This window comes from Haliotis cracherodii, unplaced genomic scaffold, assembly GCF_022045235.1.
Source record: "Haliotis cracherodii isolate W230 unplaced genomic scaffold, xgHalCrac1.p SCAF_11, whole genome shotgun sequence".
NCBI lineage: Eukaryota > Metazoa > Mollusca > Gastropoda > Lepetellida > Haliotidae > Haliotis > Haliotis cracherodii.
In genome coordinates, this window is record NW_027266266.1 from 19419660 (window position 1) to 19442593 (window position 22934).

The window sequence follows — 22934 nt, forward strand, 5'->3', positions numbered from 1 at the left end:
CCAGTCACCGTCTTGCGAAAGCCATCGGTCGGTCGGTTCACATTTTGAGTTACCATTCATGACCCACTGGTGGTCCAAAGCAGACCTCATATTGTCACAAACATATTTCAGCTAAAGTAATAGAAATCTTGTGAACATATAAATTCGTTACATGTGTCACGATCAGCTCGCACGTCCTTCAGTCGATTTCATACGCCATAACTTGTTGGCATCACTTATTTCAAGGGGCGGTCGGGTAGCCTGGTGGTTAAAGCGTTCGCTCGTCACGCCGAAGACCCGGGTTCGATTCCCGACATGGGTACAATGTGTGAAGCCCATTTCTGGTGTCCCCCGCCGTGATATTGCTGGAATATTGCTAAAAGCTGCGTAAAACCATACTCACTCACTCACTTATTTCAAATTCAGCAGTTGGTTGTCTCCAGCATCAGGAGGCTGGTTGTTGTGGTCGCCTAGCGATATTCACTTTCACGCAATCACACTCTAGAACCAACCAACATCTGCAACTGATAACCCAAACATCACCAAATGGACAAGACGTGGAAGGGTTGGGGCGAACTTCTAAGATGTCTTGGTGTTAACATTCCTCAGAATGATGACCTTTGTTCCTTATATCATCTCTGTCGATTGAATCTGAACAACAGGCTGAAGGTGAATTAGTAAACAAACTAATTCGTAGCCTATTGAGAATTCGTAACTAAACAAAAGGGAATTGGGACATATTGATTTATTACATATATATAGCATTATTTTTTGCAAATGTATTTCAAAACTTAAAATTTAGATGACAATAAATATTGGTCGGAATACCATGATGAGGGTCTTTAAATCGCAATGTCCTAGATCACTCGTGACAGCAGCATCATTTAATGAGTGCATGTACAAAGCCAAGACAAGTGTCACACCACAAAGATCAACGTGTGCCTGATAGGGATCCTTTTAGAACTGTTCCAAATTGCGGGATAGAAGCTAAAGGCTTGTCCTTGTATATCCAAGTGTAATTTATTCGAAAAGGCACGATGCTTTGTCAATACCAGATGAGTTTGTACATCCAGGTACACCACAAACTGACTCCGATTTAGAACGCACATTCGGAGAAGGCAACTGAACCAATGATGACAATGGTTTCTATAGTAGTTGCAGTCGGTAAGTATACCCGGATTTTGTACAATGGCTTGGAATCAGCTTCCGAAAATAAACGATGTGCGAATGGCCAAGACAGGATCCAAAATGTCAAGCCAACAATCCAAGCGTGCAATTTGGGGCCAGATAAACGCACATCGAACATAGCACCAAGTCCTGTTATCATTACACCCTGATAGTTCTAGCAAGGTTGCATTATATCTTATATGCCAGACACTCAACCACACCCATGCATTACTGCCTTGTCAGTTTAAGCTGGAGTCTACATAAGAGACATATAAAGAAGGCCATTTTCAATAAGGGTAGTTACATGAAATGTTCCATTTTGCCAGATACAATAAAAGTTGATTGAATTCGCCAAAAGTGAATCACTCGGAATTAAATGTTATATTGCTGTATCAGCAATAACATTAATATACATCATCACAATCAATGCCATGTGTTACACATATCTGCGTATATTTTGTTTCAATTAAAAAAAATGGTTGAATCATTCTGCACAATTTTCATTCAGTGAGTGAATACATATTGTCCTCTGCCAGTCAGCAATATGACATGATTCAGAACAGGTAAGGTGTAATCACCAAAACATATTTTTCTTGTGTACGCCATGCTTTGCTTAAAAAACGATTCATAATTTTGACAATAAAAGCATTGTAAAGTATAAAAAACAAACATTCATAACTTGAATGTAGTATTTATTTATCATAATCATGATAATATACAAGGTGTATCAACATATATCTAAAAATTGATATATTCAAAATGGTTAACAAGATTCAGTCATTCCAGTTGAAAGAAATAACAAATATCTATCAAAGGGAAAATGTTCTATAAAGTGACAGATTGGGTCAATCATGAACACAAGTTCACAACAGTATTTACACACAAATGAAAGCCATAAACTTCATCATATTAAACTGTACACTACACAGATCTTCATCATGATGATCATATTCTTCATGTTCATCACAAAAGTTACATTCAATAGGTACATAATGCTCAAGGATTTTATTATCATACTAAAAACTAGTACAAATCGTAAATCAAATCAAATCGCTTCCTGATTGCATAAATTCCCAGCACAGCCATATGATACTGGCACAAATCAGATGAAGGCTATATTCTTATGCCCCATAACATGTAACTTCTGCTGTATCTATTTTGAATTTTTCAAATTGAATCATCATGGTGATCTCACTTTGTTGAGCCACTCTATATTGGACATGTGATATTTATCTGCACTGTGGTAGAAAGGTATGAGCACACTGACACGTAAAAGACACAAGGACGGACACAGACTAATAACCAATGCCTACACTGACAGAAAAAGTGTATTGTTGAAATATTAATTGCCACAAAATTGTGGACATGAGGTAATTATAAGAGGTTTCACATGTTCTTAAATACATGTATGTGACAAATAACACAAACATGAAAAAAGGCATACAGAACAGAGTGAGTGAGTGAGTGAGTATGGTTTTATGCCGCTTTTAGCAATATTCCAGCAATATCACAGCGGGGACACCAGAAATGGGCTTCACACATTGTACCCATGTTAGGAATCGAACCCAGGTCATCAGCGTGGCGTACGAACGCCCTTAACCACTAGGCTACCCAACCGCCCAAAACAGAACATTCATATCATAAAAATGTGAACCTGTAGATAAGCATCTTTCTGACACTCAACTTGTTCTGAATGTGTCATATAATTGTGATAAATGGAGTGAGTGAGTGAGTGAGTATGGTTTTATGCCGCTTTTGGCAATATTCCAGCAATATCACGGCGGGGGACACCAGAAATGGGCTTCACACATTGTACCCATGTCGGGAATCGAACCCGGGTCTTCGGCGAGACGAGCGAACGCTTTAACCACTGGGCTACCCGACCGCCCCTGTGATAAATGGAATATACACCTTTTAAGGTATTGACAGTAAAGCAGCTATATCTTTTTCATCAATTTTTCACAATGTTCACACACATTAGTTATAAACCTCAACAATCGTTCACAAATTTGCATTTCATAGTTATGTGTATAGTTGCATCTTGTAAAACATAAACCACAGAGAGGTCAACTTGTCAAGATTCAAGGAATTAGGACTTCTGTCTTGCCAACAAGGACCTCACAATAAATTCGCATATGTTTCTGCATGTCACCTAGACGTTTAAAGTTTTTCCCACAACCAGTACAGTGATGGGGCTTGGCTCTAGTGTGACAACTCATGTGTGCATGAAGTTGACTTGATGTTGTAAATGCTTTTCCACATACAGTACATTCATAAGGTTTGACTCCAGTGTGACTCCTCATGTGTCTTTGCAGGTGGCTTGAGGTTACAAATGCTTTCTCACACACATCACATTGGTACGGCTTGACACCAGTGTGACATCTCTGGTGGGACTGAAGATGACTTGCTTGAGCGAATGTTTTCCCACATTCATTACATTCATAAGGCTTGTCACCACTGTGACACCTCATGTGTACTTTCAAGTAAGGTGATCGTGAAAATGCTTTCCCACACTCTGTACACTCAAAGGGCTTGTCTCCACTGTGGACCTTCAAATGCACCTGCAGGTTATTTGATGTTGCAAATGCTTTCCCACATTCAATGCATGCATAAGGCTTGACTCCACTGTGAAACAACATGTGCCTCTGCAGGTTATTTGATTGGGTAAATGTTTTGCTGCACACACCACACTCAAATGGCTTGATTCCAGTGTGACACTTCATATGCCTTTTCAAGTAGGCTGATTCTGCAAATGTTTTACTACACAAACCACACTCATACGGCTTGGCTTCTCCGTGACATCTCATGTGATCCCGCAGGTCACATGGGAGTGGAAATACTGCCTGACACTCCCTACACTCATACGGCTTGACATCACCATGACAACTCATGTGTGTCTGCAACTCACTCCGTTCAGAAAATGCTCCATCACACTCTCCACACTCATATGGCTTGACGTCATCATGAGAACTCGCATGGGTCTCTATGCTTCCTGAGAGCGAAAATCCTTCCTCACACACGTTACTTTCGTAAGGTTTGGCCACATCATGGCACCTCATGTGTTCCTGCAGGTCCCCTGATAGTGAAAATGCTTCGTCACACTCAGTACACTTAAATGGCTTTACACCCTTGTAACACATCATGTGTAGCAACAGGTTACATTCTACCTGCCCACAAACATTACACGCACTGGATTGGTTTTCATCCTCACGCTTTGCATCGTCTTTGTCACCACTTTCAGTATCATGTATTGTGTCAGATTTACTTGTCTGTGTGTCGCTTTGTGTTTCCATAATAAGACGCGATGATATCTGAAACTTTGAAGAGATGTCACCTTTCTTTCCCAGTTCTGGAGATGTTTCACAAGATCACCATAGATGGAAACCCCAGGTAAAGACTGTAAAGAAAATTCAGAATCAGATTAGTTAAATATGTAACAGCATAGCACGATTACTACCATCAGCTGGCTATTGGATAGCCTGAACATTATTTGATTACACTGACGACATGAACAAGATCATATTTCATGGTCATTGCCATTTGCGACCTCATAACATACTTAAAACATAGTCCTGAAATCATGCAAGAAAAAGGGAGTCATTAACATGGAGATGTTTACATTCCAATATTGAGCCTCGATAATGTGCTTTCCACTTTGGAAATTTTCCTTCTTCCTCCTATGGGCAAAAGAAAAAACAGTATGATTTTCTGTTATGACCCTAGCCATTAGTTGTATATTATCCAACAATGCAGTTTTCATTACAACTGGGGAAACCAAAATTCGCAAAGCTTTCCCACAAATGCAGCTTTTGCCCTAACTGCTACTGATAGTGAAGTGGCTAAGCATTTCCTGCCCTAACACCTGGGCCCCGTTCCTCAAAGCGATCTTAGCACTAAGGTGGTCTTAAGTCCCATACTTTAGCATAGGCTTATGATCATCGTAGCGCTAACATCACTTTGAGGAACGGGGCCCTGATGTCATCAGTGATCTTCAGTGATCTATTCATATACTTTCCACAGCTATTTTACCTTTAAAGCCCGATGGAATCTGTTTCAGCGGTTAATCAAGTGAGTGAGTGAGTGAGTGAGTATAGTTTAACGCCACTTTTAGCAATATTCCAGTAATAATACGACAGGGGACACAAGAAAATGGGCTTCACACATTGTACCTATGTGGGGAATCGAACCCGGGTCTTCGTCGTGACAAGCGAACGCTTTAACCACTAGGCTACCTTACTGCCTCCAGTTAATCAAGACTGGCTATTCTCTGGCATTGATGTTTTATATTCATGTGCCATCATCTCTCTCATGTGCCAATACTTATCTCAAAACCTGTGTACTACATATATAAGAAAACACTTGTGTTAATGCCCTTTTGCTTACCACATACATCCAATGTGAGCCGAAGTGAAAACAAGTAAGGAAAATGTGTTTATGCACGCGAAAAACCGGGTCCTGCAGTAGGAATTGAAAATCCACTTCCTAAAGAGGCCACCCTGACTGATGAATATGGTCTGATTAATGTGAGGAGTATAATCTAAGTGAAATGTTCTTATTTTATGGCATCAAAGTTTGACATATTCTATAACCTCATTTGATAAAGAAGGCTTTCAGATGAAATATAATGATTCACACTGCACTCACACCACACCAATATGACTGTGAGGAAACCAAAGATGGATCTGGCACAATTCACCTAAGTTAACTAATTACCATGAAGATAATCCTTCCTTCCAAATTCTATCGAAGTGTAAACCTTACTAAAACTGATGAAGAAAAAAGGGTAGGTTGAAGATGGTCCGGGACTGATTGTACATAATGTTAATTATTATAGCAGAAATCAACAGTCTTGATACTCTCAATTGATGTTTATTGTCCGTTATTCGTTGACAATAATAAGTGAAAAGCTCATTCGTTTGGATCCGTTAACATGCTTTTCCTTTGAACGTTAGCTTTGAATGAACAGTGTTGAGCTTCAAGAAACTAGAAAATAACAAGAAAATCTGTGTTCTGCAATAGTTCATGACATGTTTCTCCAACATGGAGACCTTTCAAACTCAAGGTGACAGTGGATGAGGTCACATGACTAATCCCACGATGCAACACAACTGATTATAAGTCACAAAAACTTTTGCCTGAACCTGGGATTGAACCCTGGACCTTTATGTTGCTAGTCCAGTGACATAACCAACTGACCATTGTTAAGGCTGATATCTGTACATGAAATTCATAACATTTTTGCATAACAGATTTGCAACATAAATTATACATTCTGCACTAATATTAATGTTCTAATGCAATAGATGCATCAATTTGTCATTTCCTTTAATGATAAACCACAGGAAGGTAAAGTCGTTGACAGCTGTCCCTGTATCCATGTGTGATGCTTACAATGTAAAACAAATTTCTCCCATGTACTTGGAGAACATAAATTACAGCAAAGGACCTAAATAAATAAATAATACATTTTGACATTATTTATTCTATCAAGGAACCTATATCCAAATGAAAAATGAGTTTGAATTACAACTATAATATAAAATAAAGGCATTTTCTCCCTTATGATTCTTAATTTCTTATCATTCATTATGGCTTTGTCCTCCAATTATGTTAATTTAGTTTCAAGACTTTTCCCCAAAAAATATCTTACCTCCCAAATGTTGTCTATTATCAGACCTGCGTTAGAAATTGGCACTAGTCCTATAGTCCTTGGCAAACTGGCCAATAGTTAAGGTGTCATAAGGACTAGTAGAAATTTGCCGTTTTTAATGGTTTTGCTATATGTTATCATAAGGACAAGTGGGCTAAAAATGTTAGTTTCTACCCCTGCAGACATTATTCAAATGTCAACACCAGAGGATATATAAGTCTTGCTTATCTGCTGCTACAGATTGTTTTGGGTAAAATAGGCAAAATAGTGATAAAAAGTATATGAATAGATCAATGACAACATATCAGTATTATATACTTCTTCATAAAAGTGAATTGAAAGTATTTTGTTTTTGTTTTGCTTCTCAAGAGATACGATATGTCACATAATTGATCTTCAGCAATGAGATACTCAGGATTGGTTGCTTGGTTGATTGTATGTCATTGTACTCCAATAGTTTGTAATGTATCTCATAATGGTAACGATACTTGAATATCTACAGGTAACTGTGACACAGCTGGAATATTGCTCTCTCTGGCATTACACAAAAATTACACTCAGTCATGCTCATCTCATATTTGACAAGTAGTTGGTTGGTTTCTTGTTTAACGCAGCACCGAGCAATATTCCAGCTATATGACGGCGGTCTGTAAATAATCGAGTCTGGACCAGACAATCCAGTGATTGACATCATGAGCATCGATACACGCAATTGTGATCGATGACATGCATCAACCAAGTCAGCGAGCCTGACCACCAGATCCCGTTAGTCGCCTTTTACGACAGGAATAGTCGCCTTTTACGGCAAGCATGGGTTGCTGAAGACCTATTCTCCCCCGGAATCTTCAAGTAATCAAGGCAAGGTTATTTGTAATTGAGCTACTTGAGTGTTGATGACACCATGTTTATAATTATTTTCATAAAGCATTGCATAGCACCGTAAATAATTAGGAAGTAAAAAAAACCCAAGATACTGTATAACTGAAAGAAGTATTTATTAATCATAATATACAAGGTGTATAAGCATATACTTACAATGTTTCTTATTCAAAAGGGTGTCAAAGAGATTCACACATTACAAGTTGCAAGAAATAGGAAAAGTCAAATGATGGTGAAATGTTTTAATTAACAACAGTTTATATAAATCACGAAAATAAACTTAACAACAGCAGTTTCCTGCAAATCGAAGATATAAATTTCATCATATTAAACTCTAAGCTGCACACAGCATCATGATTATCATCATCATAAATCATATTCATCATAAATGTTACTTTCAATATATACCAAGATTTTTTTAACACGTCATCTTGTTTGAACCACATCAAATGTCAAATAAATCTCTTCTTCAGTGTTAGTATCATGATAACGACATATAAGCTAGGGCTGGGATGGGTAACTCGGGTCGGTGGGATCCTGAGTAGGACCCAGGTACCCACAGTACTACCTGGACCTGTGGTTAGTCACGTGACATATTGTTTGATGACAAAAACTCACTATTGCTCAGTGGTTACACTACAAGTTGCTAATGTTCCCATTTCTTTATAATGATGCACACATTCCTTTTGACTTGTATATGTTTGAGTAAAGATAAAGCTTCAGTCAACTTCAGTGTACGTATGATTTGATCGTTTCATAAGAGACCATATATCTATTATATGGTCTCTGGCTTCATACATGTATCTAAACAGTTTTTACCAGGGCTACAGTTAAACTATTCCCAATTAGACATTGTGTTCTCAACTCTTAAGACCTAAGTGGGTACCCGGGTAGGGTCGGGTAATAGGGGGTTGGGTACCCGGGTAGTAAATTTGGACTCGTCCCAGCCCTAATATAAGCATAAGGATCTTATGAACATCCACTAAAAATGTCAAGCAATATGCCGAACACTTCAATAGGTTAATTAGATCAAAATTCATTAGCATGATGGCAATATTTTTATAAATAATATAACAATGTATTCATAACCATGATAACTTCTGTTGCATCCGTTTTGAATGTTTCAAACTGAATCAAAGCGAAAACCTCATTTTGTTGATCCAGCTCTGTCTAAACCAGATGATGTTGATCTGCACTGTATTTGAAAAGTATAAGCGCACTGCAAAGTTACAAACACAAGGACGGACAGGCTAATATCAAACACCTACACTGACAGAGTCACAAACACAATAATCATTCACAATATTCAGGAACATTTATTTGCTACATGCTTGGAAGTACACGAGGTCAGAGGTTTTACAAGGAAACTAACATGGCTAAATAATGTCCTCAAATTTGTGACAACATGAACAATGTTGACATGGACACAGAGAACAAGGTTAAACATAGCGGCATATCATAACAGCTGTAAACTTAAGGTGAGAATCTTTGTGTCAGTAAACCTTTTAGAATGTGTCGTATAATCATGATAATCATGATAATACTAAAAGAACTTGGAATATATGTTCAAGGTATTGACTGTATACCAGATTCACATTTCAACTTTTCATTATCATCATCGAATGATCACACTCACGTTTCAAACATGCTCAATCGTTCACAAAGTTGCATTTCAAAGTTGTTGCATCTTAAAAAACATGATAAACCACAGAAAGGTAAATTTCTTAACATTCAAGGAATTAGGACTTCTGTCTTGCCGACAAGGACCTCACAATAAATACGCATATGTTTCTGCATGTCACCTAGACGTTTAAAGTTTTTCCCACAACCAGTACAGTGATGGGGCTTGGCTCTAGTGTGACAACTCATGTGTGCATGAAGTTGACTTGATGTTGTAAATGCTTTTCCACATACAGTACATTCATAAGGTTTGACTCCAGTGTGACTCCTCATGTGTCTTTGCAGGTGGCTTGATGTGGCAAATGCTTTCTCACACACATCACATTGGTACGGCTTGACACCAGTGTGACATCTCTGGTGGGACTGAAGATGACTTGCTTGAGCGAATGTTTTCCCACATTCATTACATTCATAAGGCTTGTCACCACTGTGACACCTCATGTGTACTTTCAAGTAAGGTGATCGTGAAAATGCTTTCCCACACTCTGTACACTCAAAGGGCTTGTCTCCACTGTGGACCTTCAAATGCACCTGCAGGTTATTTGATGTTGCAAATGCTTTCCCACATTCTATGCATGCGTAAGGCTTGACTCCACTGTGAAACAACATGTGCCTCTGCAGGTTATTTGATTGGGTAAATTTTTTGCTGCACAAACCACACTCATATGGCTTGATTCCAGTGTGACACTTCATATGCCTTTTCAAGTAGGCTGATTCTGCAAATGTTTTACTACACAAACCACACTCATATGGCTTGGCTTCTCCGTGACATCTCATGTGATCCCGCAGGTCACATGGGAGTGGAAATACTTCCTGACACTCCCTACACTCATACGGCTTGACATCACCATGACAACTCATGTGTGTCTGCAGCTCACTCCTTTCAGAAAATGCTCCGTCACACTCTCCACACTCAAATGGCTTGACGTCATCATGAGAACTCACATGGGTCTCCATGCTTCCTGAGAGTGAAAATCCTTCCTCACACATGCTGCTCTCGACGGGTTTGGCCACATCATGTGTCATGATGTGTTCCTGCAGGTCACCTGATAGTGAAAATGCTTCGTCACACTCAGTACACTTGAAAGGCTTTACACCCTTGTAACACATCATGTGTAACTGCAGGTTACATTCTACCTGCCCACAGACATTACACACATAAGGCCGATCTTCATCTTCACTCTTTGCATCGTCCTTGTGACCACTTTCAGTGTTATTTATTGTGTCAGATTTACTTGTCTGTGTTTCGCTTTGTGTTTCCATTATAAAGGTGTGATGATATCAGAAAATTAGAGGAGATATCACCCTTCTTTCACAGTTCTGTAGATGTTTCACAAGAACACCATAGATGAAAACCTCAGGTAAAGACTGTAAAGGAAAATCAGAATCAGATTAGTGAAATATGTAACAGTTACTGCTTTTGGGTATCCTGAATATTATTGGATTAAATCTACTAAATGAACAAAACTATACTTTATGGTCACTGGCAATGGTGCCTTTCAGTATAATGATAAAATATCAAATTAATCTCAGCTTAGCCTGAAACTAAGCATTAAAAAGGTGAATTATTATGATCATGTATAGGCGTTTGCTTTAGGTTCCAATCATTATCATTGCTATTGTTCTTTCCAGTTAAGAGTGAGTGAGTATGGTTTTAGAATATTTAGCAATATTCCAGCAATATCACAACGGGGGATACCAGAAATGGGCTTCACACATTGCACCCATGTCGGGAATCGAACCCGGGTCTTCGGCGTGACGAGCGAACGCTTTAACCACTAGACTACCCGACCACCCCCTTTCCAGTTAAGAAATGTTTAGGATCATCTGATAACAGCTCATTTTGTTTCCTCTTCCAATGAAAAGTATCATTTTCTGTTATAACCATTGCCACATGATTGCAATTTTATATCACAACGCAGCATTGAGTACATCTTGTATAGTCAAATCTATCCTATAGATACAGATTTTGTCATAGCAAACACCTGGTGTCATTGCTGATTATCAGTGATCCATTCACATAATTTTCACAGCCGTTTTACCATTTACCAAGCAGAATCTGTTTTGGCAGGTATTCGAGAATGACCAATCTCTGGTGTTGTCATATATACATGTGCAACTTTACCATGTTTACACTAAATATTCTCATGTATTCTGCATGTACTGTAGCACCACATTTGGTTAATCAGGTTATGGGAGATACTGCTTCAGCTTGATAACAGTGATATTTCTATTATTTCAATATGCAAAAGAAATAAGAGTTTGAATTCCCACCAATGTCGACCATAAAGCCCTGTTTCCCGACTAATGATGCTAATGGTTCTTAATTTCTTACTATTCATTGTGTCCTTGTCCTTGAATAAAGCTCACAGTTACAATTCAATAACAATTTCTCTGAAGATCTTCAAAATTTCCTGTCATTTATGATCACAGGCATAAAAATACAAAAACCCAAGTTAAACAGCCAGTTTGGGCAGATAATCGAGACTGATATTTCACTGGCCTTGACATCTTATATTATATATTTCCCTCTTATAAATGGATTGAAAGTACTTTTTATTTTTCAGTAACAAAATAATTCAAATAAATGCACCATTAACAGTGAGTTACTAAGGATTCAAGACTTATTGATAGCATGTCATTGTAACCCATTGGCATGGAATGTTACTCACAATATTGACCACTGGTTTGTCTGGCCCACACTAGATTATTTACAGTCCGCCATGATATAGCTGGAGAATTGCTCTCTGTGGCATTGAGGTACATTCACTCACTCCCTTTTTCACATTGGAAACAAGACAAGTCATCATGGTAAATTCTAAACTTGGGACTTGTCTTGAAGAAAGCACCAGGGTCCTACTCCACAAAGTGATTTTGGCGTTTAGATTGTCATAAGTCTGTGACATAGTATGGGAGATATGATTTACTAAGTGCTAAGATCGCTTTGTGGAACAGGACCCTGGTCAAAAGGTCATGTAATGTATCTTATCTGCAGGATTTACCATGTTTACATGATCAATTATCATGATTTAGAAAATGTCTCAATTCAATAATAATATGGATAATTAAAAAATAGTTATACATGTTAAATATGAAAATAACAACAAACATATTTCATAATCATGATACTTTGAAAGTACTATTTATTAATCATGATAACATACAACACGTACAGGGTGTATAAACATGTGATCAAAATAATACATCTAAAACATGTAAAATGTGATTTATTCAAAAGGAAGTCAACATGGTCAAAGAGATTCAATCATTTCTCTTGAAATAAAATAACTACAAATATCAATCAAAAGTGACATTTTCTAACAAATGAGTAAATCAACGTTCACAAGTATTTCCACATTAGTCAAACATTTAAATTTCATTATATTAAGGGGTTCACTACAGATATTCATCATGCTCATAAATGTTTCCTTCAATAAGTTTGTTTATGCTGCACTCAGCAGTATTCCGGCTATATGATCATGATCACAGTGACTGGAGATAGTTCAGTCTGGCCTAGACAATACAGCGATTGACATCATGAGCATCGATCTACACAGCTGGGATACAATGACGTGTATCAACCAAGTCAGCGAGTCTGACCACCCAATCCCGTTAGCAAATGGTTAGTCGTCTCTTACGACAAACATGGGTTGCTGAAGACCAGTTCTAACCCCAGATCTTCACTCTTCTCACTCAATATGTACAAGGAATTCATTAACATGTTAAAAACCAAACTTCACCAGTTTCAATGACTTCAACATTGTTAGTTATCATAATATCAGAGAAGGATAGGGATCTTATAAACATGATGCCAAATGCCAAACAAATGCCCAGCTCAGCCATACAATACTGACATAAATCAGATGAAAGATGTCTTCTTCATGTTCTTAAGTAGTATTACCATGCATTATTACTGCAGAATCCATTTGAAAGTGAATGAAAATGAAGACTGTACTATCAAGTCAGCCCTACATTGAGCATGTGATATTTATGGGCACTGTTGGAAAAGAGCATAAATAACAGCATCAAAACCCTTCCCATATTCATAAGATATCGCCATTGTTTATGTTGTACAATTCTGACAATATCATAGGCATGTTTTTTGGAACCACCATCAAATTATGATGTATCCTGCCCCATGAGTGGCACCTATCACAAACACATGCAAAGGCAAGCCAACTGCTCACCCAAAAACACACAGAAACATTTGGTACTAGAGACAAATGGTATTAGAAGCACACTGACAGGTAGCAGACACAAGGAAAGACACACACTAATAACACGAACATACACCAACACAATATTCATGAAATCTTATTTGCCTCATAAGTATACATGAGGTAAGTGTTTTTTCAGAGCAGCGAAGTATGTCCTCAAATTTGTGATGAAAGACATAAAGTGTATATGTGGAAAGCATGGACGAGGCCTAATGAAACAGATATGTGACAAATGTCAACTTTAACATGATAAAGGTGGGCATCTTTCAGACAGTAAACCTATTTCAATGATTTGTATGATTAAGAAAATTGTATATATTTTAAGGTGTTGGCAGAAAGGCAGCTACATCTTTATCATCAATGTGTCACTGTTCACACTCACTAGCTATAAACATGATAAACTGACACAAACGTTACCATGGTTACATGGTTGCATTCAAAGTCTAGTGTAGAGTTGCATCTTATAAAACAGAAACTATGGAGAGGTCAACTTGTCAAGATTTATGGAATTAAAACTTCTGTCTTGCCAACAAGGACCTCACAATAAATTCGCATATGTTTCTGCATGTCACCTAGACGTTTAAAGTTTTTTCCACAACCAGTACACTGATGGGGCTTGGCTCTAGTGTGACAACTCATGTGTGCATGAAGGTGACTTGATGTTGTAAATCTCTTTTCACAAACAGTACATTCATAAGGTTTGACTCCAGTGTGACTCCTCATGTGTCTTTGCAGGTGGCTTGAGGTTACAAATGCTTTCTCACACACATCACACTTATACGGCTTGACACCACTGTGACATCTCTTGTGTACCTGCAAATGACTTGCTTGTGCAAATGTTTTCCCACATTCATTACACTCATAGGGTTTCACACCACTGTGATATCTCATATGTACTTGCAGGTAGACTGATCGTGAAAATGCTTTCCCACACTCTGTACACTCAAAGGGCTTGTCTCCACTGTGAACCTTCAAATGTATCTGCAGGTTACTTGATGTTGCAAATGCTTTCCCACATTCTATGCATACATAAGGCTTGACTCCACTATGAAACAACATGTGCCTCTGCAGGTTATTTGATTGGGTAAATGTTTTGCTGCACACACCACACTCGTATGGCTTGATTCCAGTGTGACACTTCATATGCCTTTTCAAGTAGGCTGATTCTGCAAATGTTTTACTACACAAACCACACTCATACGGCTTGGCTTCTCCGTGACATCTCATGTGATCCCGCAGGTCACATGGGAGTGGAAATACTGCCTGACACTCCCTACACTCATACGGCTTGACATCACCATGACAACTCATGTGTGTCTGCAGCTCACTCCGTTCAGAAAATGCTCCGTCACACTCTCCACACTCATATGGCTTGACGTCATCATGAGAACTCGCATGGGTCTCTATGCTTCCTGATAGCGGAAATGCTTCCTCACACTCGCTACTCTTGTCAGATTTGGCTTCATCATGACATCTCATATGTTCCCGCAGGTCACCTGATAGTGAAAATGCTTCGTCACACTCAGTACACTTAAATGGCTTTACACCCTTGTAACACATCATGTGTAACAACAAGTTACATTCTACCTGCCCACAAACATTACACGCATTGGATTGGTCTCCATTGTCACTCTTCACATCTTTCTTGTCACCACTCGTTTCTATGACTGCTTTCTGACTTTCTGTGTCATTTATTGTGACAGATTTATTTGTCTGTGTTTGGCTTTGTGTTTCCATAATAAAGATGAATGTGATGATATCAGAAACCTAGAAGAGTCGTTACCTTTCTTTCACAGTTCTGTTGATGTTTCATAAGAACACTACAGATGGAAAACCCCAAGTCAAAACTGTAAAGGAAAATCAAAATCAAATATAGTTAATTGTGTAACAGTATAGGGCAGTTTGAACATTATGTTTAAACCAGCATGAACAAGATCTTATTTTATGGCAACGGACATCTGTGGCTATTAACTATAATTTCATAACTATAGCATATAATAACAGTCTGAGCTTAGCCTGAAATCATGCAAGAAACGGAATTATTAACATGGAGAGGTGTCTGCTTTATATTCCAATCTTGAGGTGCCAATAATATTTTGAAATCTGCAAACAAATGTACTAGTACTACAGCACCATGTACAAAAATAATAGTCACTTGGCACTCCCAGGTACATTCAAAGTGAGCCAAATATTCTATAGCATGCAGGCGCCGCAATTCGCTGTGCAGAGTTACGTCCCTTGGGCATGCCAGAAACCTATGATTGTGGGGTTGAATCCCTATTCGCCCCGATTATATTTCCAGGTTTGTCGGCACCATACCTATGCTTATGGGTTTCACCGAAACGTTTGACACCTGCATCACTTCGAGCTTTCCTCCCACATTAAGCTGAAACTCCGCAATATAACTGTAATACTGTTAAAAGCGAAGTTAAACCCAACTCACTATAGCATGCAAAGATTTGAAAGTGTGGCTTTGTAATGTGGTCGGATTGAGAGGACAGGATAATCAAAGCATATTCTTATTCAATGGCAGCAAACACTTAGGTATCAGTGATGTATTGTGTCATGTATTTTGTGTGATGTACACCAGAAACCACATGTAAATTGTATGATGCGCACATAAAATTGCCATGTAGTTTTATTGCAGATGTTTTCTGTTTAGGGATAAGCTGAATGATTTTTCAGGGGCAAGTTGACTATTGGCACATACACCTACAAACAAATACAATCACAAATTTCATGAAAGTTTATTGGCCACATACAGTTCCATACATGATGCAGTGTACATGGGGTAAGATGTTTTACTGTGCAGCTAATGTTTATTTGTTTGTTGCTTATCGCCACACTCAGCAATATTCCAGTTATATGACGGCAGTATGTAAATAATCAAGTCTGGACCAGACAATCCAGTGATTGACATCATGAGCATCGATCCACACAATTGAGATATGATGACATGCATTAACCTAGTCAGCAAGCCTGACCACCCGATCCTGTTAGTCACCTCTTACGACAAGCATAGTCGCTTCTTACAGCAAGCATGGGTTGCTGTAGACCTATGTTACCCCAGATCTTCACAGGGCAGCTAATAAGGGTAAATATACCCTCCAATAAACATGAACAATGATGAAGTCTACAAGGGTAAAGATACCATACAAAACAGACATAAGACAGATGTGAGCTTTAAAGTGGGTAACTTTGTTTCGGAAACTGATTTCAGAACATTGTGTTAGGTATGTATTTCTATGGTACTGCATGCCAGCCTTTTCTTTACATTGAATTTCACCATGTTCACACTTCCTTGATTCAAATGAGCACAAACATTCACAAAGTTGTATTTTAAAGTCCTGTCTGTTTTCTCGTCTCGTAAAACATGATAACCCATAGAAAGGTCATTCCGTCAAGATGCAAGGAACTTAGATTTGTGTCTTGTCAATAAGGACCTCACAATAAGCTTGCATATGTTTCTACATGTCACGAAGATGTTTGAAGTCTTTTCCACAACCAGTACAAATTATGTGTGCATGAAGTTGACTTGATGTTGTGAATGCTTTCTCACACACATCACATTGGCACGGCTTGACATCACTGTGACATCTCTTGTGTATCTGCAGATGACTTGACTGTGTGAATGTATTCCCACATTCATTACACTCATAAGACTCGACATCACTGTGACTCCTCATGTGTACTTGCAGGTAGCTGATCATGAAAATGCTTTCCCACATTCAGTACACTCATCATGCTCTTAGGGATTATCACCACTGTGAACCTTCAAATGTATGTGCAGGAGACTTGATGCTGTAAATGCTTTCCCACATTCAATGCATGCATAATGCTGGACTGTGAAACATGTGCTTCTGCAGGTCATGTGACTGTGTAAATGTTTTGCTGCACACACCACACTTGTATGGCTTGACTCCACTGTGACACTTCATGTGTCTCTTAAGGTAGGCTGTTTCTTCAAATGTTTTACATCACAAACCACACACAAATGGCTTGGCTTATGACAACTCATGTGATCCTGCAGGTCACATGGTAGTGGAAATACTTCCTCACACTCCCTACATGCATTGATTTGATGTCACCATTACAACTCGTGTGTTTGCAATTCACTTATTACAGTAAATGCTTCCTCATATTCACCACACTCATATGGCTTCACATCACCTTGAGAACTCACATGGGTTTTCTGCTTACCTAAAAGCGGAAATGATTTCTCACACTCGCTACTCTCCTTGCGTTTGGCCTCATCATGACACACGTGTAACTGACTGCAGGTTACATTCATGACACACGTGTAACTGACTGCAGGTTACATTCATGACACAAGTGTAACTGACTGCAGGTTACATTCATGACACAAGTGTAACTGACTGCAGGTTACATTCATGACACACGTGTAACTGACTGCAGGTTACATTCATGACACGTGTAACTGACTGCAGGTTACATTCATGACACACGTGTAACTGACTGCAGGTTACATTCATGACACACGTGTAACTGACTGCAGGTTACATTCATGACACACGTGTAACTGACTGCAGGTTACATTCATGAAACATGTGTAACTGACTGCAGGTTACATTCATGACACACGTGTAACTGACTGCAGGTTACATTCATGACACACGTGTAACTGACTGCAGGTTACATTCATGACACATGTGTAACTGACTGCAGGTTACATTCATGACACAAGTGTAACTGACTGCAGGTTACATTCATGACACACGTGTAACTGACTGCAGGTTACATTCATGACACATGTGTAACTGACTGCAGGTTACATTCATGACACACGTATAACTGACTGCAGGTTACATTCAACCTGCCCACAAACATTACACACATAAGGCTGGTCTTTATTCTCACTCTTCTCATTTTTCTTTTGACCAGAATTAGTGTCATTTATTGTAACAGATTTACTTGTCTTTGCTTTCAGAGGTAGAAATTGGCACTAGTCCTGTAGTCCTTGTCAAACTGCCCAATAGTTAAGGCATGATTAGGACGAGTAGAAATTTGCTCTTTTTGAGGTTTTTGCTATATGTTATCATTATAAGGACTACTGGACAAAACTGATAGTTTCTAATGCTGTGCTTGGCTTTGTGTTTCTATTATAAAGATGTGATATCAAGAACCTAAGATATCACCTTTCTTTCACAGTTATGTAGATGTTTCATAAGAACACCATAGATGGAAAGCCCAGGTCAAGACTGTCAACAGTCAACTGGTCAAGGAAATTCAGAATAGAAAAAAATAGTCAAACAGATTTGCATGATGACTGGTATAGTATAGAGAAGTTTGAGCATAACAGTTAACATGACTTACTTAAAAGTAATATGTATAGTTCATACTTTTGTTTTGTTTGTTGTTTAACGCCACGCTCAGCAATATTCTAGCTATATGACGACGGTCTGTAAATAATCGAGTCTGGACCAGACAATCCAGTAATTGACAACATGATATTGATCCACACAATTGGGATCGATGACATGCATCAACCAAGTCAGCAAGCCTGACCACCAGATCCCGTTAGTTGCCTCTTACGACAAGCATAGTCGCCTTCCTTTTACGGCAAGCATGGGTTGCTGATGACCTATTCTACCCCGGATCTTCACGGGTAGTTGATACTTTACAGAAACTGCTATCTGTGCATTAACATTGCATAACTAAGACCATGATTACCATAAAGACTGTTCAAAATCTTGTAAGAAGCACAATTATTGCCATGTGAGATGTTTGCATTACATTCATATAATTCATCTGGTGTACTTTTCATATAAATGTTCGGAATAATTGTTCATCTTTGATGTTTTGTACTGCTTCTTCCTAATGAACATGATCATGAAAATACTGACATTTTCTGTCATGAACATTGGAAATACTTGAATACCATCCCACTATGTTACACTCTGTCTAACTTGGGATATCCAACAAATGTAGCAAACCAAATGAAGTTTTTCATTTTACTGTATACCATGTACACCACATAATCATGAGAAAGTTACTATCAAATGTCAAAATGACATTTTAAATATGGTGGTAAGAATTTGTACATTTTCCTGGTATCGACTAAATCTGAGTTGTAAACAGATTATGAAAAGGTTTTCTTGATTGCTGGCAGACAGTGAGCAGAAAAAAAGAGTGACACGCCTTTGGGTATGTTCTTGGTGGGTTGTCTGACACCTCTCAGCAAAATGAATGGTGAAAACTTCATACAGTCAGCCATCGCCTATAGCAAACTAAACTCATTACTTTTCTTGACCAGACCTGTTCATTGAAATTTGGCATTCAGTTGAAGTCGCTTCAAAAGTATAATTTCCGGACAAGTCCATCCATATAGGCGCATCATCCACATACACGTTGGCACTTTAATGGGTACTTCTGCAGCAGTTGCAATGGAATAATTTATCTTGAAAAGACAGCATTCCATTATTCAAAGAGTTCCTTAATCTTCCCAACATGAGTTGATCTTGGGAAACTGAATTTCTTTTTCCAAGTTGAATGAAAAAAATCATCAAAACTGGCTTTGAAGTTTTGTAACCTCTTAGTTTGGAGTGCATCCTGTCACACTGCTTTTCCTGTCTCTATGTCAATATTGAATTTACTTCCTGCAGCTGTGTTGATTGCAAGCTTATAACATTTTACAATGTTTGACTTGAAAGAAAGGTCATCATGGTCATAGAGCCATCTCTCTGCCCCTTGAGCATGTTGTGATGCATCTTTAAATTGACACCCATAGGAGCAAACACACAAGTTCCACATTTTGATCTCTGACAAAATCATGTGACATGGATAAATAGTATCGATTGCACTATTAGAGGTTATCATGTTTAACGGTAGACTTTATGTCGAAAACAGAAGATTCAGTTTGTATTTAAGTGTCTGTATGCATTCAGCACGATCTGTGCATACAAATGGACTATTATCAAATAGCGACATTAGTAACTGCGAGGTAACGAGCAGCAAGTCAGCTTCAGACAAGCTACTATTGACGAGGGTTATGAGATCCAATGTAAATTCAGATTCACTGAACATTCAAGTCTGAAAGCATATCTAAAAGGCTAAAAGCCATTTTGCAGTCACATGAGGTGAGAACTATCATGTAAAATTAGGCTATGTACACGGCACTTATAATGCTTCTTGCAGTTTGGTTTGGAAGTTGGGAAGCACAGCTATAGAGACTTATTCGAGCAGAGTGTGTCTTATTCAGTGATAGAAGCTAACTGTTTTTGTCTACTTGTCCTTATAATGATAACATATAGCAAAACCCTTAAAAATGGCAAATTTCTACTGGTCCTTATGACACCTTTTTTTCGGCAGTTTGGCAAGGACTATAGGACTAGTGACAATTACTAACGCTGTTATTGTAAATACTGTGTATGGTGTATCATGGAGTCTGGCATGTCCTCATCAAGGTTATAAAGTGATCCTCTGTTGAAAAATGTCAGTATTACAATAAACCTTTCATATTTATTCCTCACAAAATGTTTTAGAGTTTTTCATACAATGATAGACAATGTTCAACTGATGTGACTAAAGAGATAAAACGAAATGTACCATATTGTATATGCACTGTCTGTACATTTCACAGCAAACTAAAACAAAGTCTTGACAATTATTTCCGACAGTTTTCATTAACACTGTAGCTGCGATGCTGAACACGTTTGATGTTTGTCTCTTGTTTAACATCATGTGAACATCACAATCAGATATCAGGGCAGATTACTCTGAACCTGCTCAGAGGCCGATATTCAGCCCCAAGTCAGCAGGAATTGCAATTAAATACTCCAGAATAGACAATGATTGATGTCAATATAGTTATAACAAATGGTATGGCTTCATTGGTAAACGGACAAATAAATAGCAATATTCCATATGCTTTGTCTAACACTACATGAAGCAAAAATACCTTAAAAACCTGAACAAAATGAATATACATTCTCAATTGGTCTGCCAGGGACACCTTGTTTGGAATTCTTGATAAATCCCTTGCAAATAACCCAGCTACCAGTAAAGAATCCAGTCTGTACCAATACTCTAGACTATCACTAAGACTCTGAAAATATATACTCAATAATGTTGATGGAATAAGGTGATATGGTAGATACATAACCTCGAGAAAATCTTGATTTGCTTCATTGCGAAAGGGAAAATAATATGGTTTATGGACTGTTCGACAGACTATGCATTTGTTACAGGAACCAATGTTGGTGTCCTAATGTAAGGAATGGTTAAAACAATTGTTATATTTCTGCTGAGGTAAAAATAAAAAATGCATTTTTCTAAACATCAGCTGCAATAACCAAAATATACCAGATAATGGCTTCAAATGAGAAAATAAAATTGTTGTTACTCTGCACATTATTTTATGTATACACATATTTTATTATAGCGAGGGACACATGGAACGTCTTGTGGGAATATTTTATCGATCTGTTCAGTGATTTGGGAGAAACACAAGGGAGCCACTGCAATGGTGACCGACCAATGACGGACAAAGACTGATAAGTTCAGTTGGTGCTTACGAGACCATTTCAGGATGAGCTAAAAATCCTAGTCCTTCAAGTCCCATACATTAAAACACCCCAAGAGACGCCAACCGAATGTACGGGTTTCGACTGGTAGTCAGGATATGATGTCACTGTAGTCGAGCTCCCATGACCTGCGATCGGCTACAGTGACCACAGTTGACGCCCGAAGTCGCCCAGCAGGCCATATCAGAATATTGAAAAGAATACCTGGACACACACAATCGGCCAGTCCGCGATCTCGGCACATTATTTCATGCTTCTGAAAATAATAGATGTGACAATATGACTACATTTGAAATTAATTAACAGCGAAGATTGCTAAGCATACTTACATTTCACAGAAGACAATACATCACCAGTGACCTCATCAGTCTGCCGCTGAATGCTTTACATTGCAGGTTTCGGTCCAAACTAGCCAAGCGCCAAAATGGCTGGGAGAAATATCGTTCAACCGGTCATGATAACTTTCGCTAAAACGGCCAATGAATTCGTTAATTCTATGAAGAGAAATATGTGGTAATAAAAACAATTTGCCACATTTCTTTAGAAGCATTAAACCGATCGTAACAGATACACAATTTACTTTGACTAAACCTGTAAGTTCAGATTAAAATATTCGGGCTGTTTTGACAAGGCAAGAGTTGAAAGTGGCATATTTGCCTAACACTATCGAAATAACATTGTGGTACAATGCCAAAACGGCAACAACCACATTTGGCAAATTAATATACGCTTAACCTGGGTTAGAATAAAAAGGCCATGGAGAAAGACGTTCTGATCTAACACAGTAACCGAACCATGGATTCAAAAATACATTGTCCT

At 38.3% G+C, this 22934-nt stretch overlaps 2 protein-coding genes across 4 annotated transcripts; both read right to left on the bottom strand.

Moving 5' to 3' along the window:
* Positions 1-1873: 1873 nt before the first annotated feature.
* On the bottom strand, positions 1874-4814 carry LOC139456299 (zinc finger protein 569-like). Its single transcript, XM_071237927.1, has 2 exons — positions 4766-4814; positions 1874-4543 (listed from the first exon to the last, which is right to left on the bottom strand). The coding sequence occupies exon 2, from the start codon at positions 4437-4439 to the stop codon at positions 3228-3230; it is 1212 nt and encodes a 403-aa protein (XP_071094028.1). The 5' UTR covers positions 4440-4543; positions 4766-4814; the 3' UTR covers positions 1874-3227.
* Positions 4815-8222: 3408 nt separating this feature from the next.
* Positions 8223-22503, bottom strand: LOC139456297 (zinc finger protein 569-like). Of its 3 annotated transcripts, XM_071237922.1 has the most exons (3): positions 22445-22503; positions 15356-15419; positions 8223-10723 (listed from the first exon to the last, which is right to left on the bottom strand). In XM_071237922.1, exon 3 carries the CDS (start codon positions 10616-10618, stop codon positions 9407-9409), a length of 1212 nt encoding a protein of 403 aa, XP_071094023.1. In that variant the 5' UTR covers positions 10619-10723; positions 15356-15419; positions 22445-22503; the 3' UTR covers positions 8223-9406. The 3 variants fall into 3 exon arrangements, with proteins under 3 accessions (XP_071094023.1, XP_071094024.1, XP_071094022.1); XM_071237923.1 differs by lacking the exon at positions 15356-15419 and having other exon boundaries at positions 22445-22489; XM_071237921.1 differs by lacking the exon at positions 8223-10723 and having other exon boundaries at positions 12999-15419.
* Positions 22504-22934: the final 431 nt, after the last annotated feature.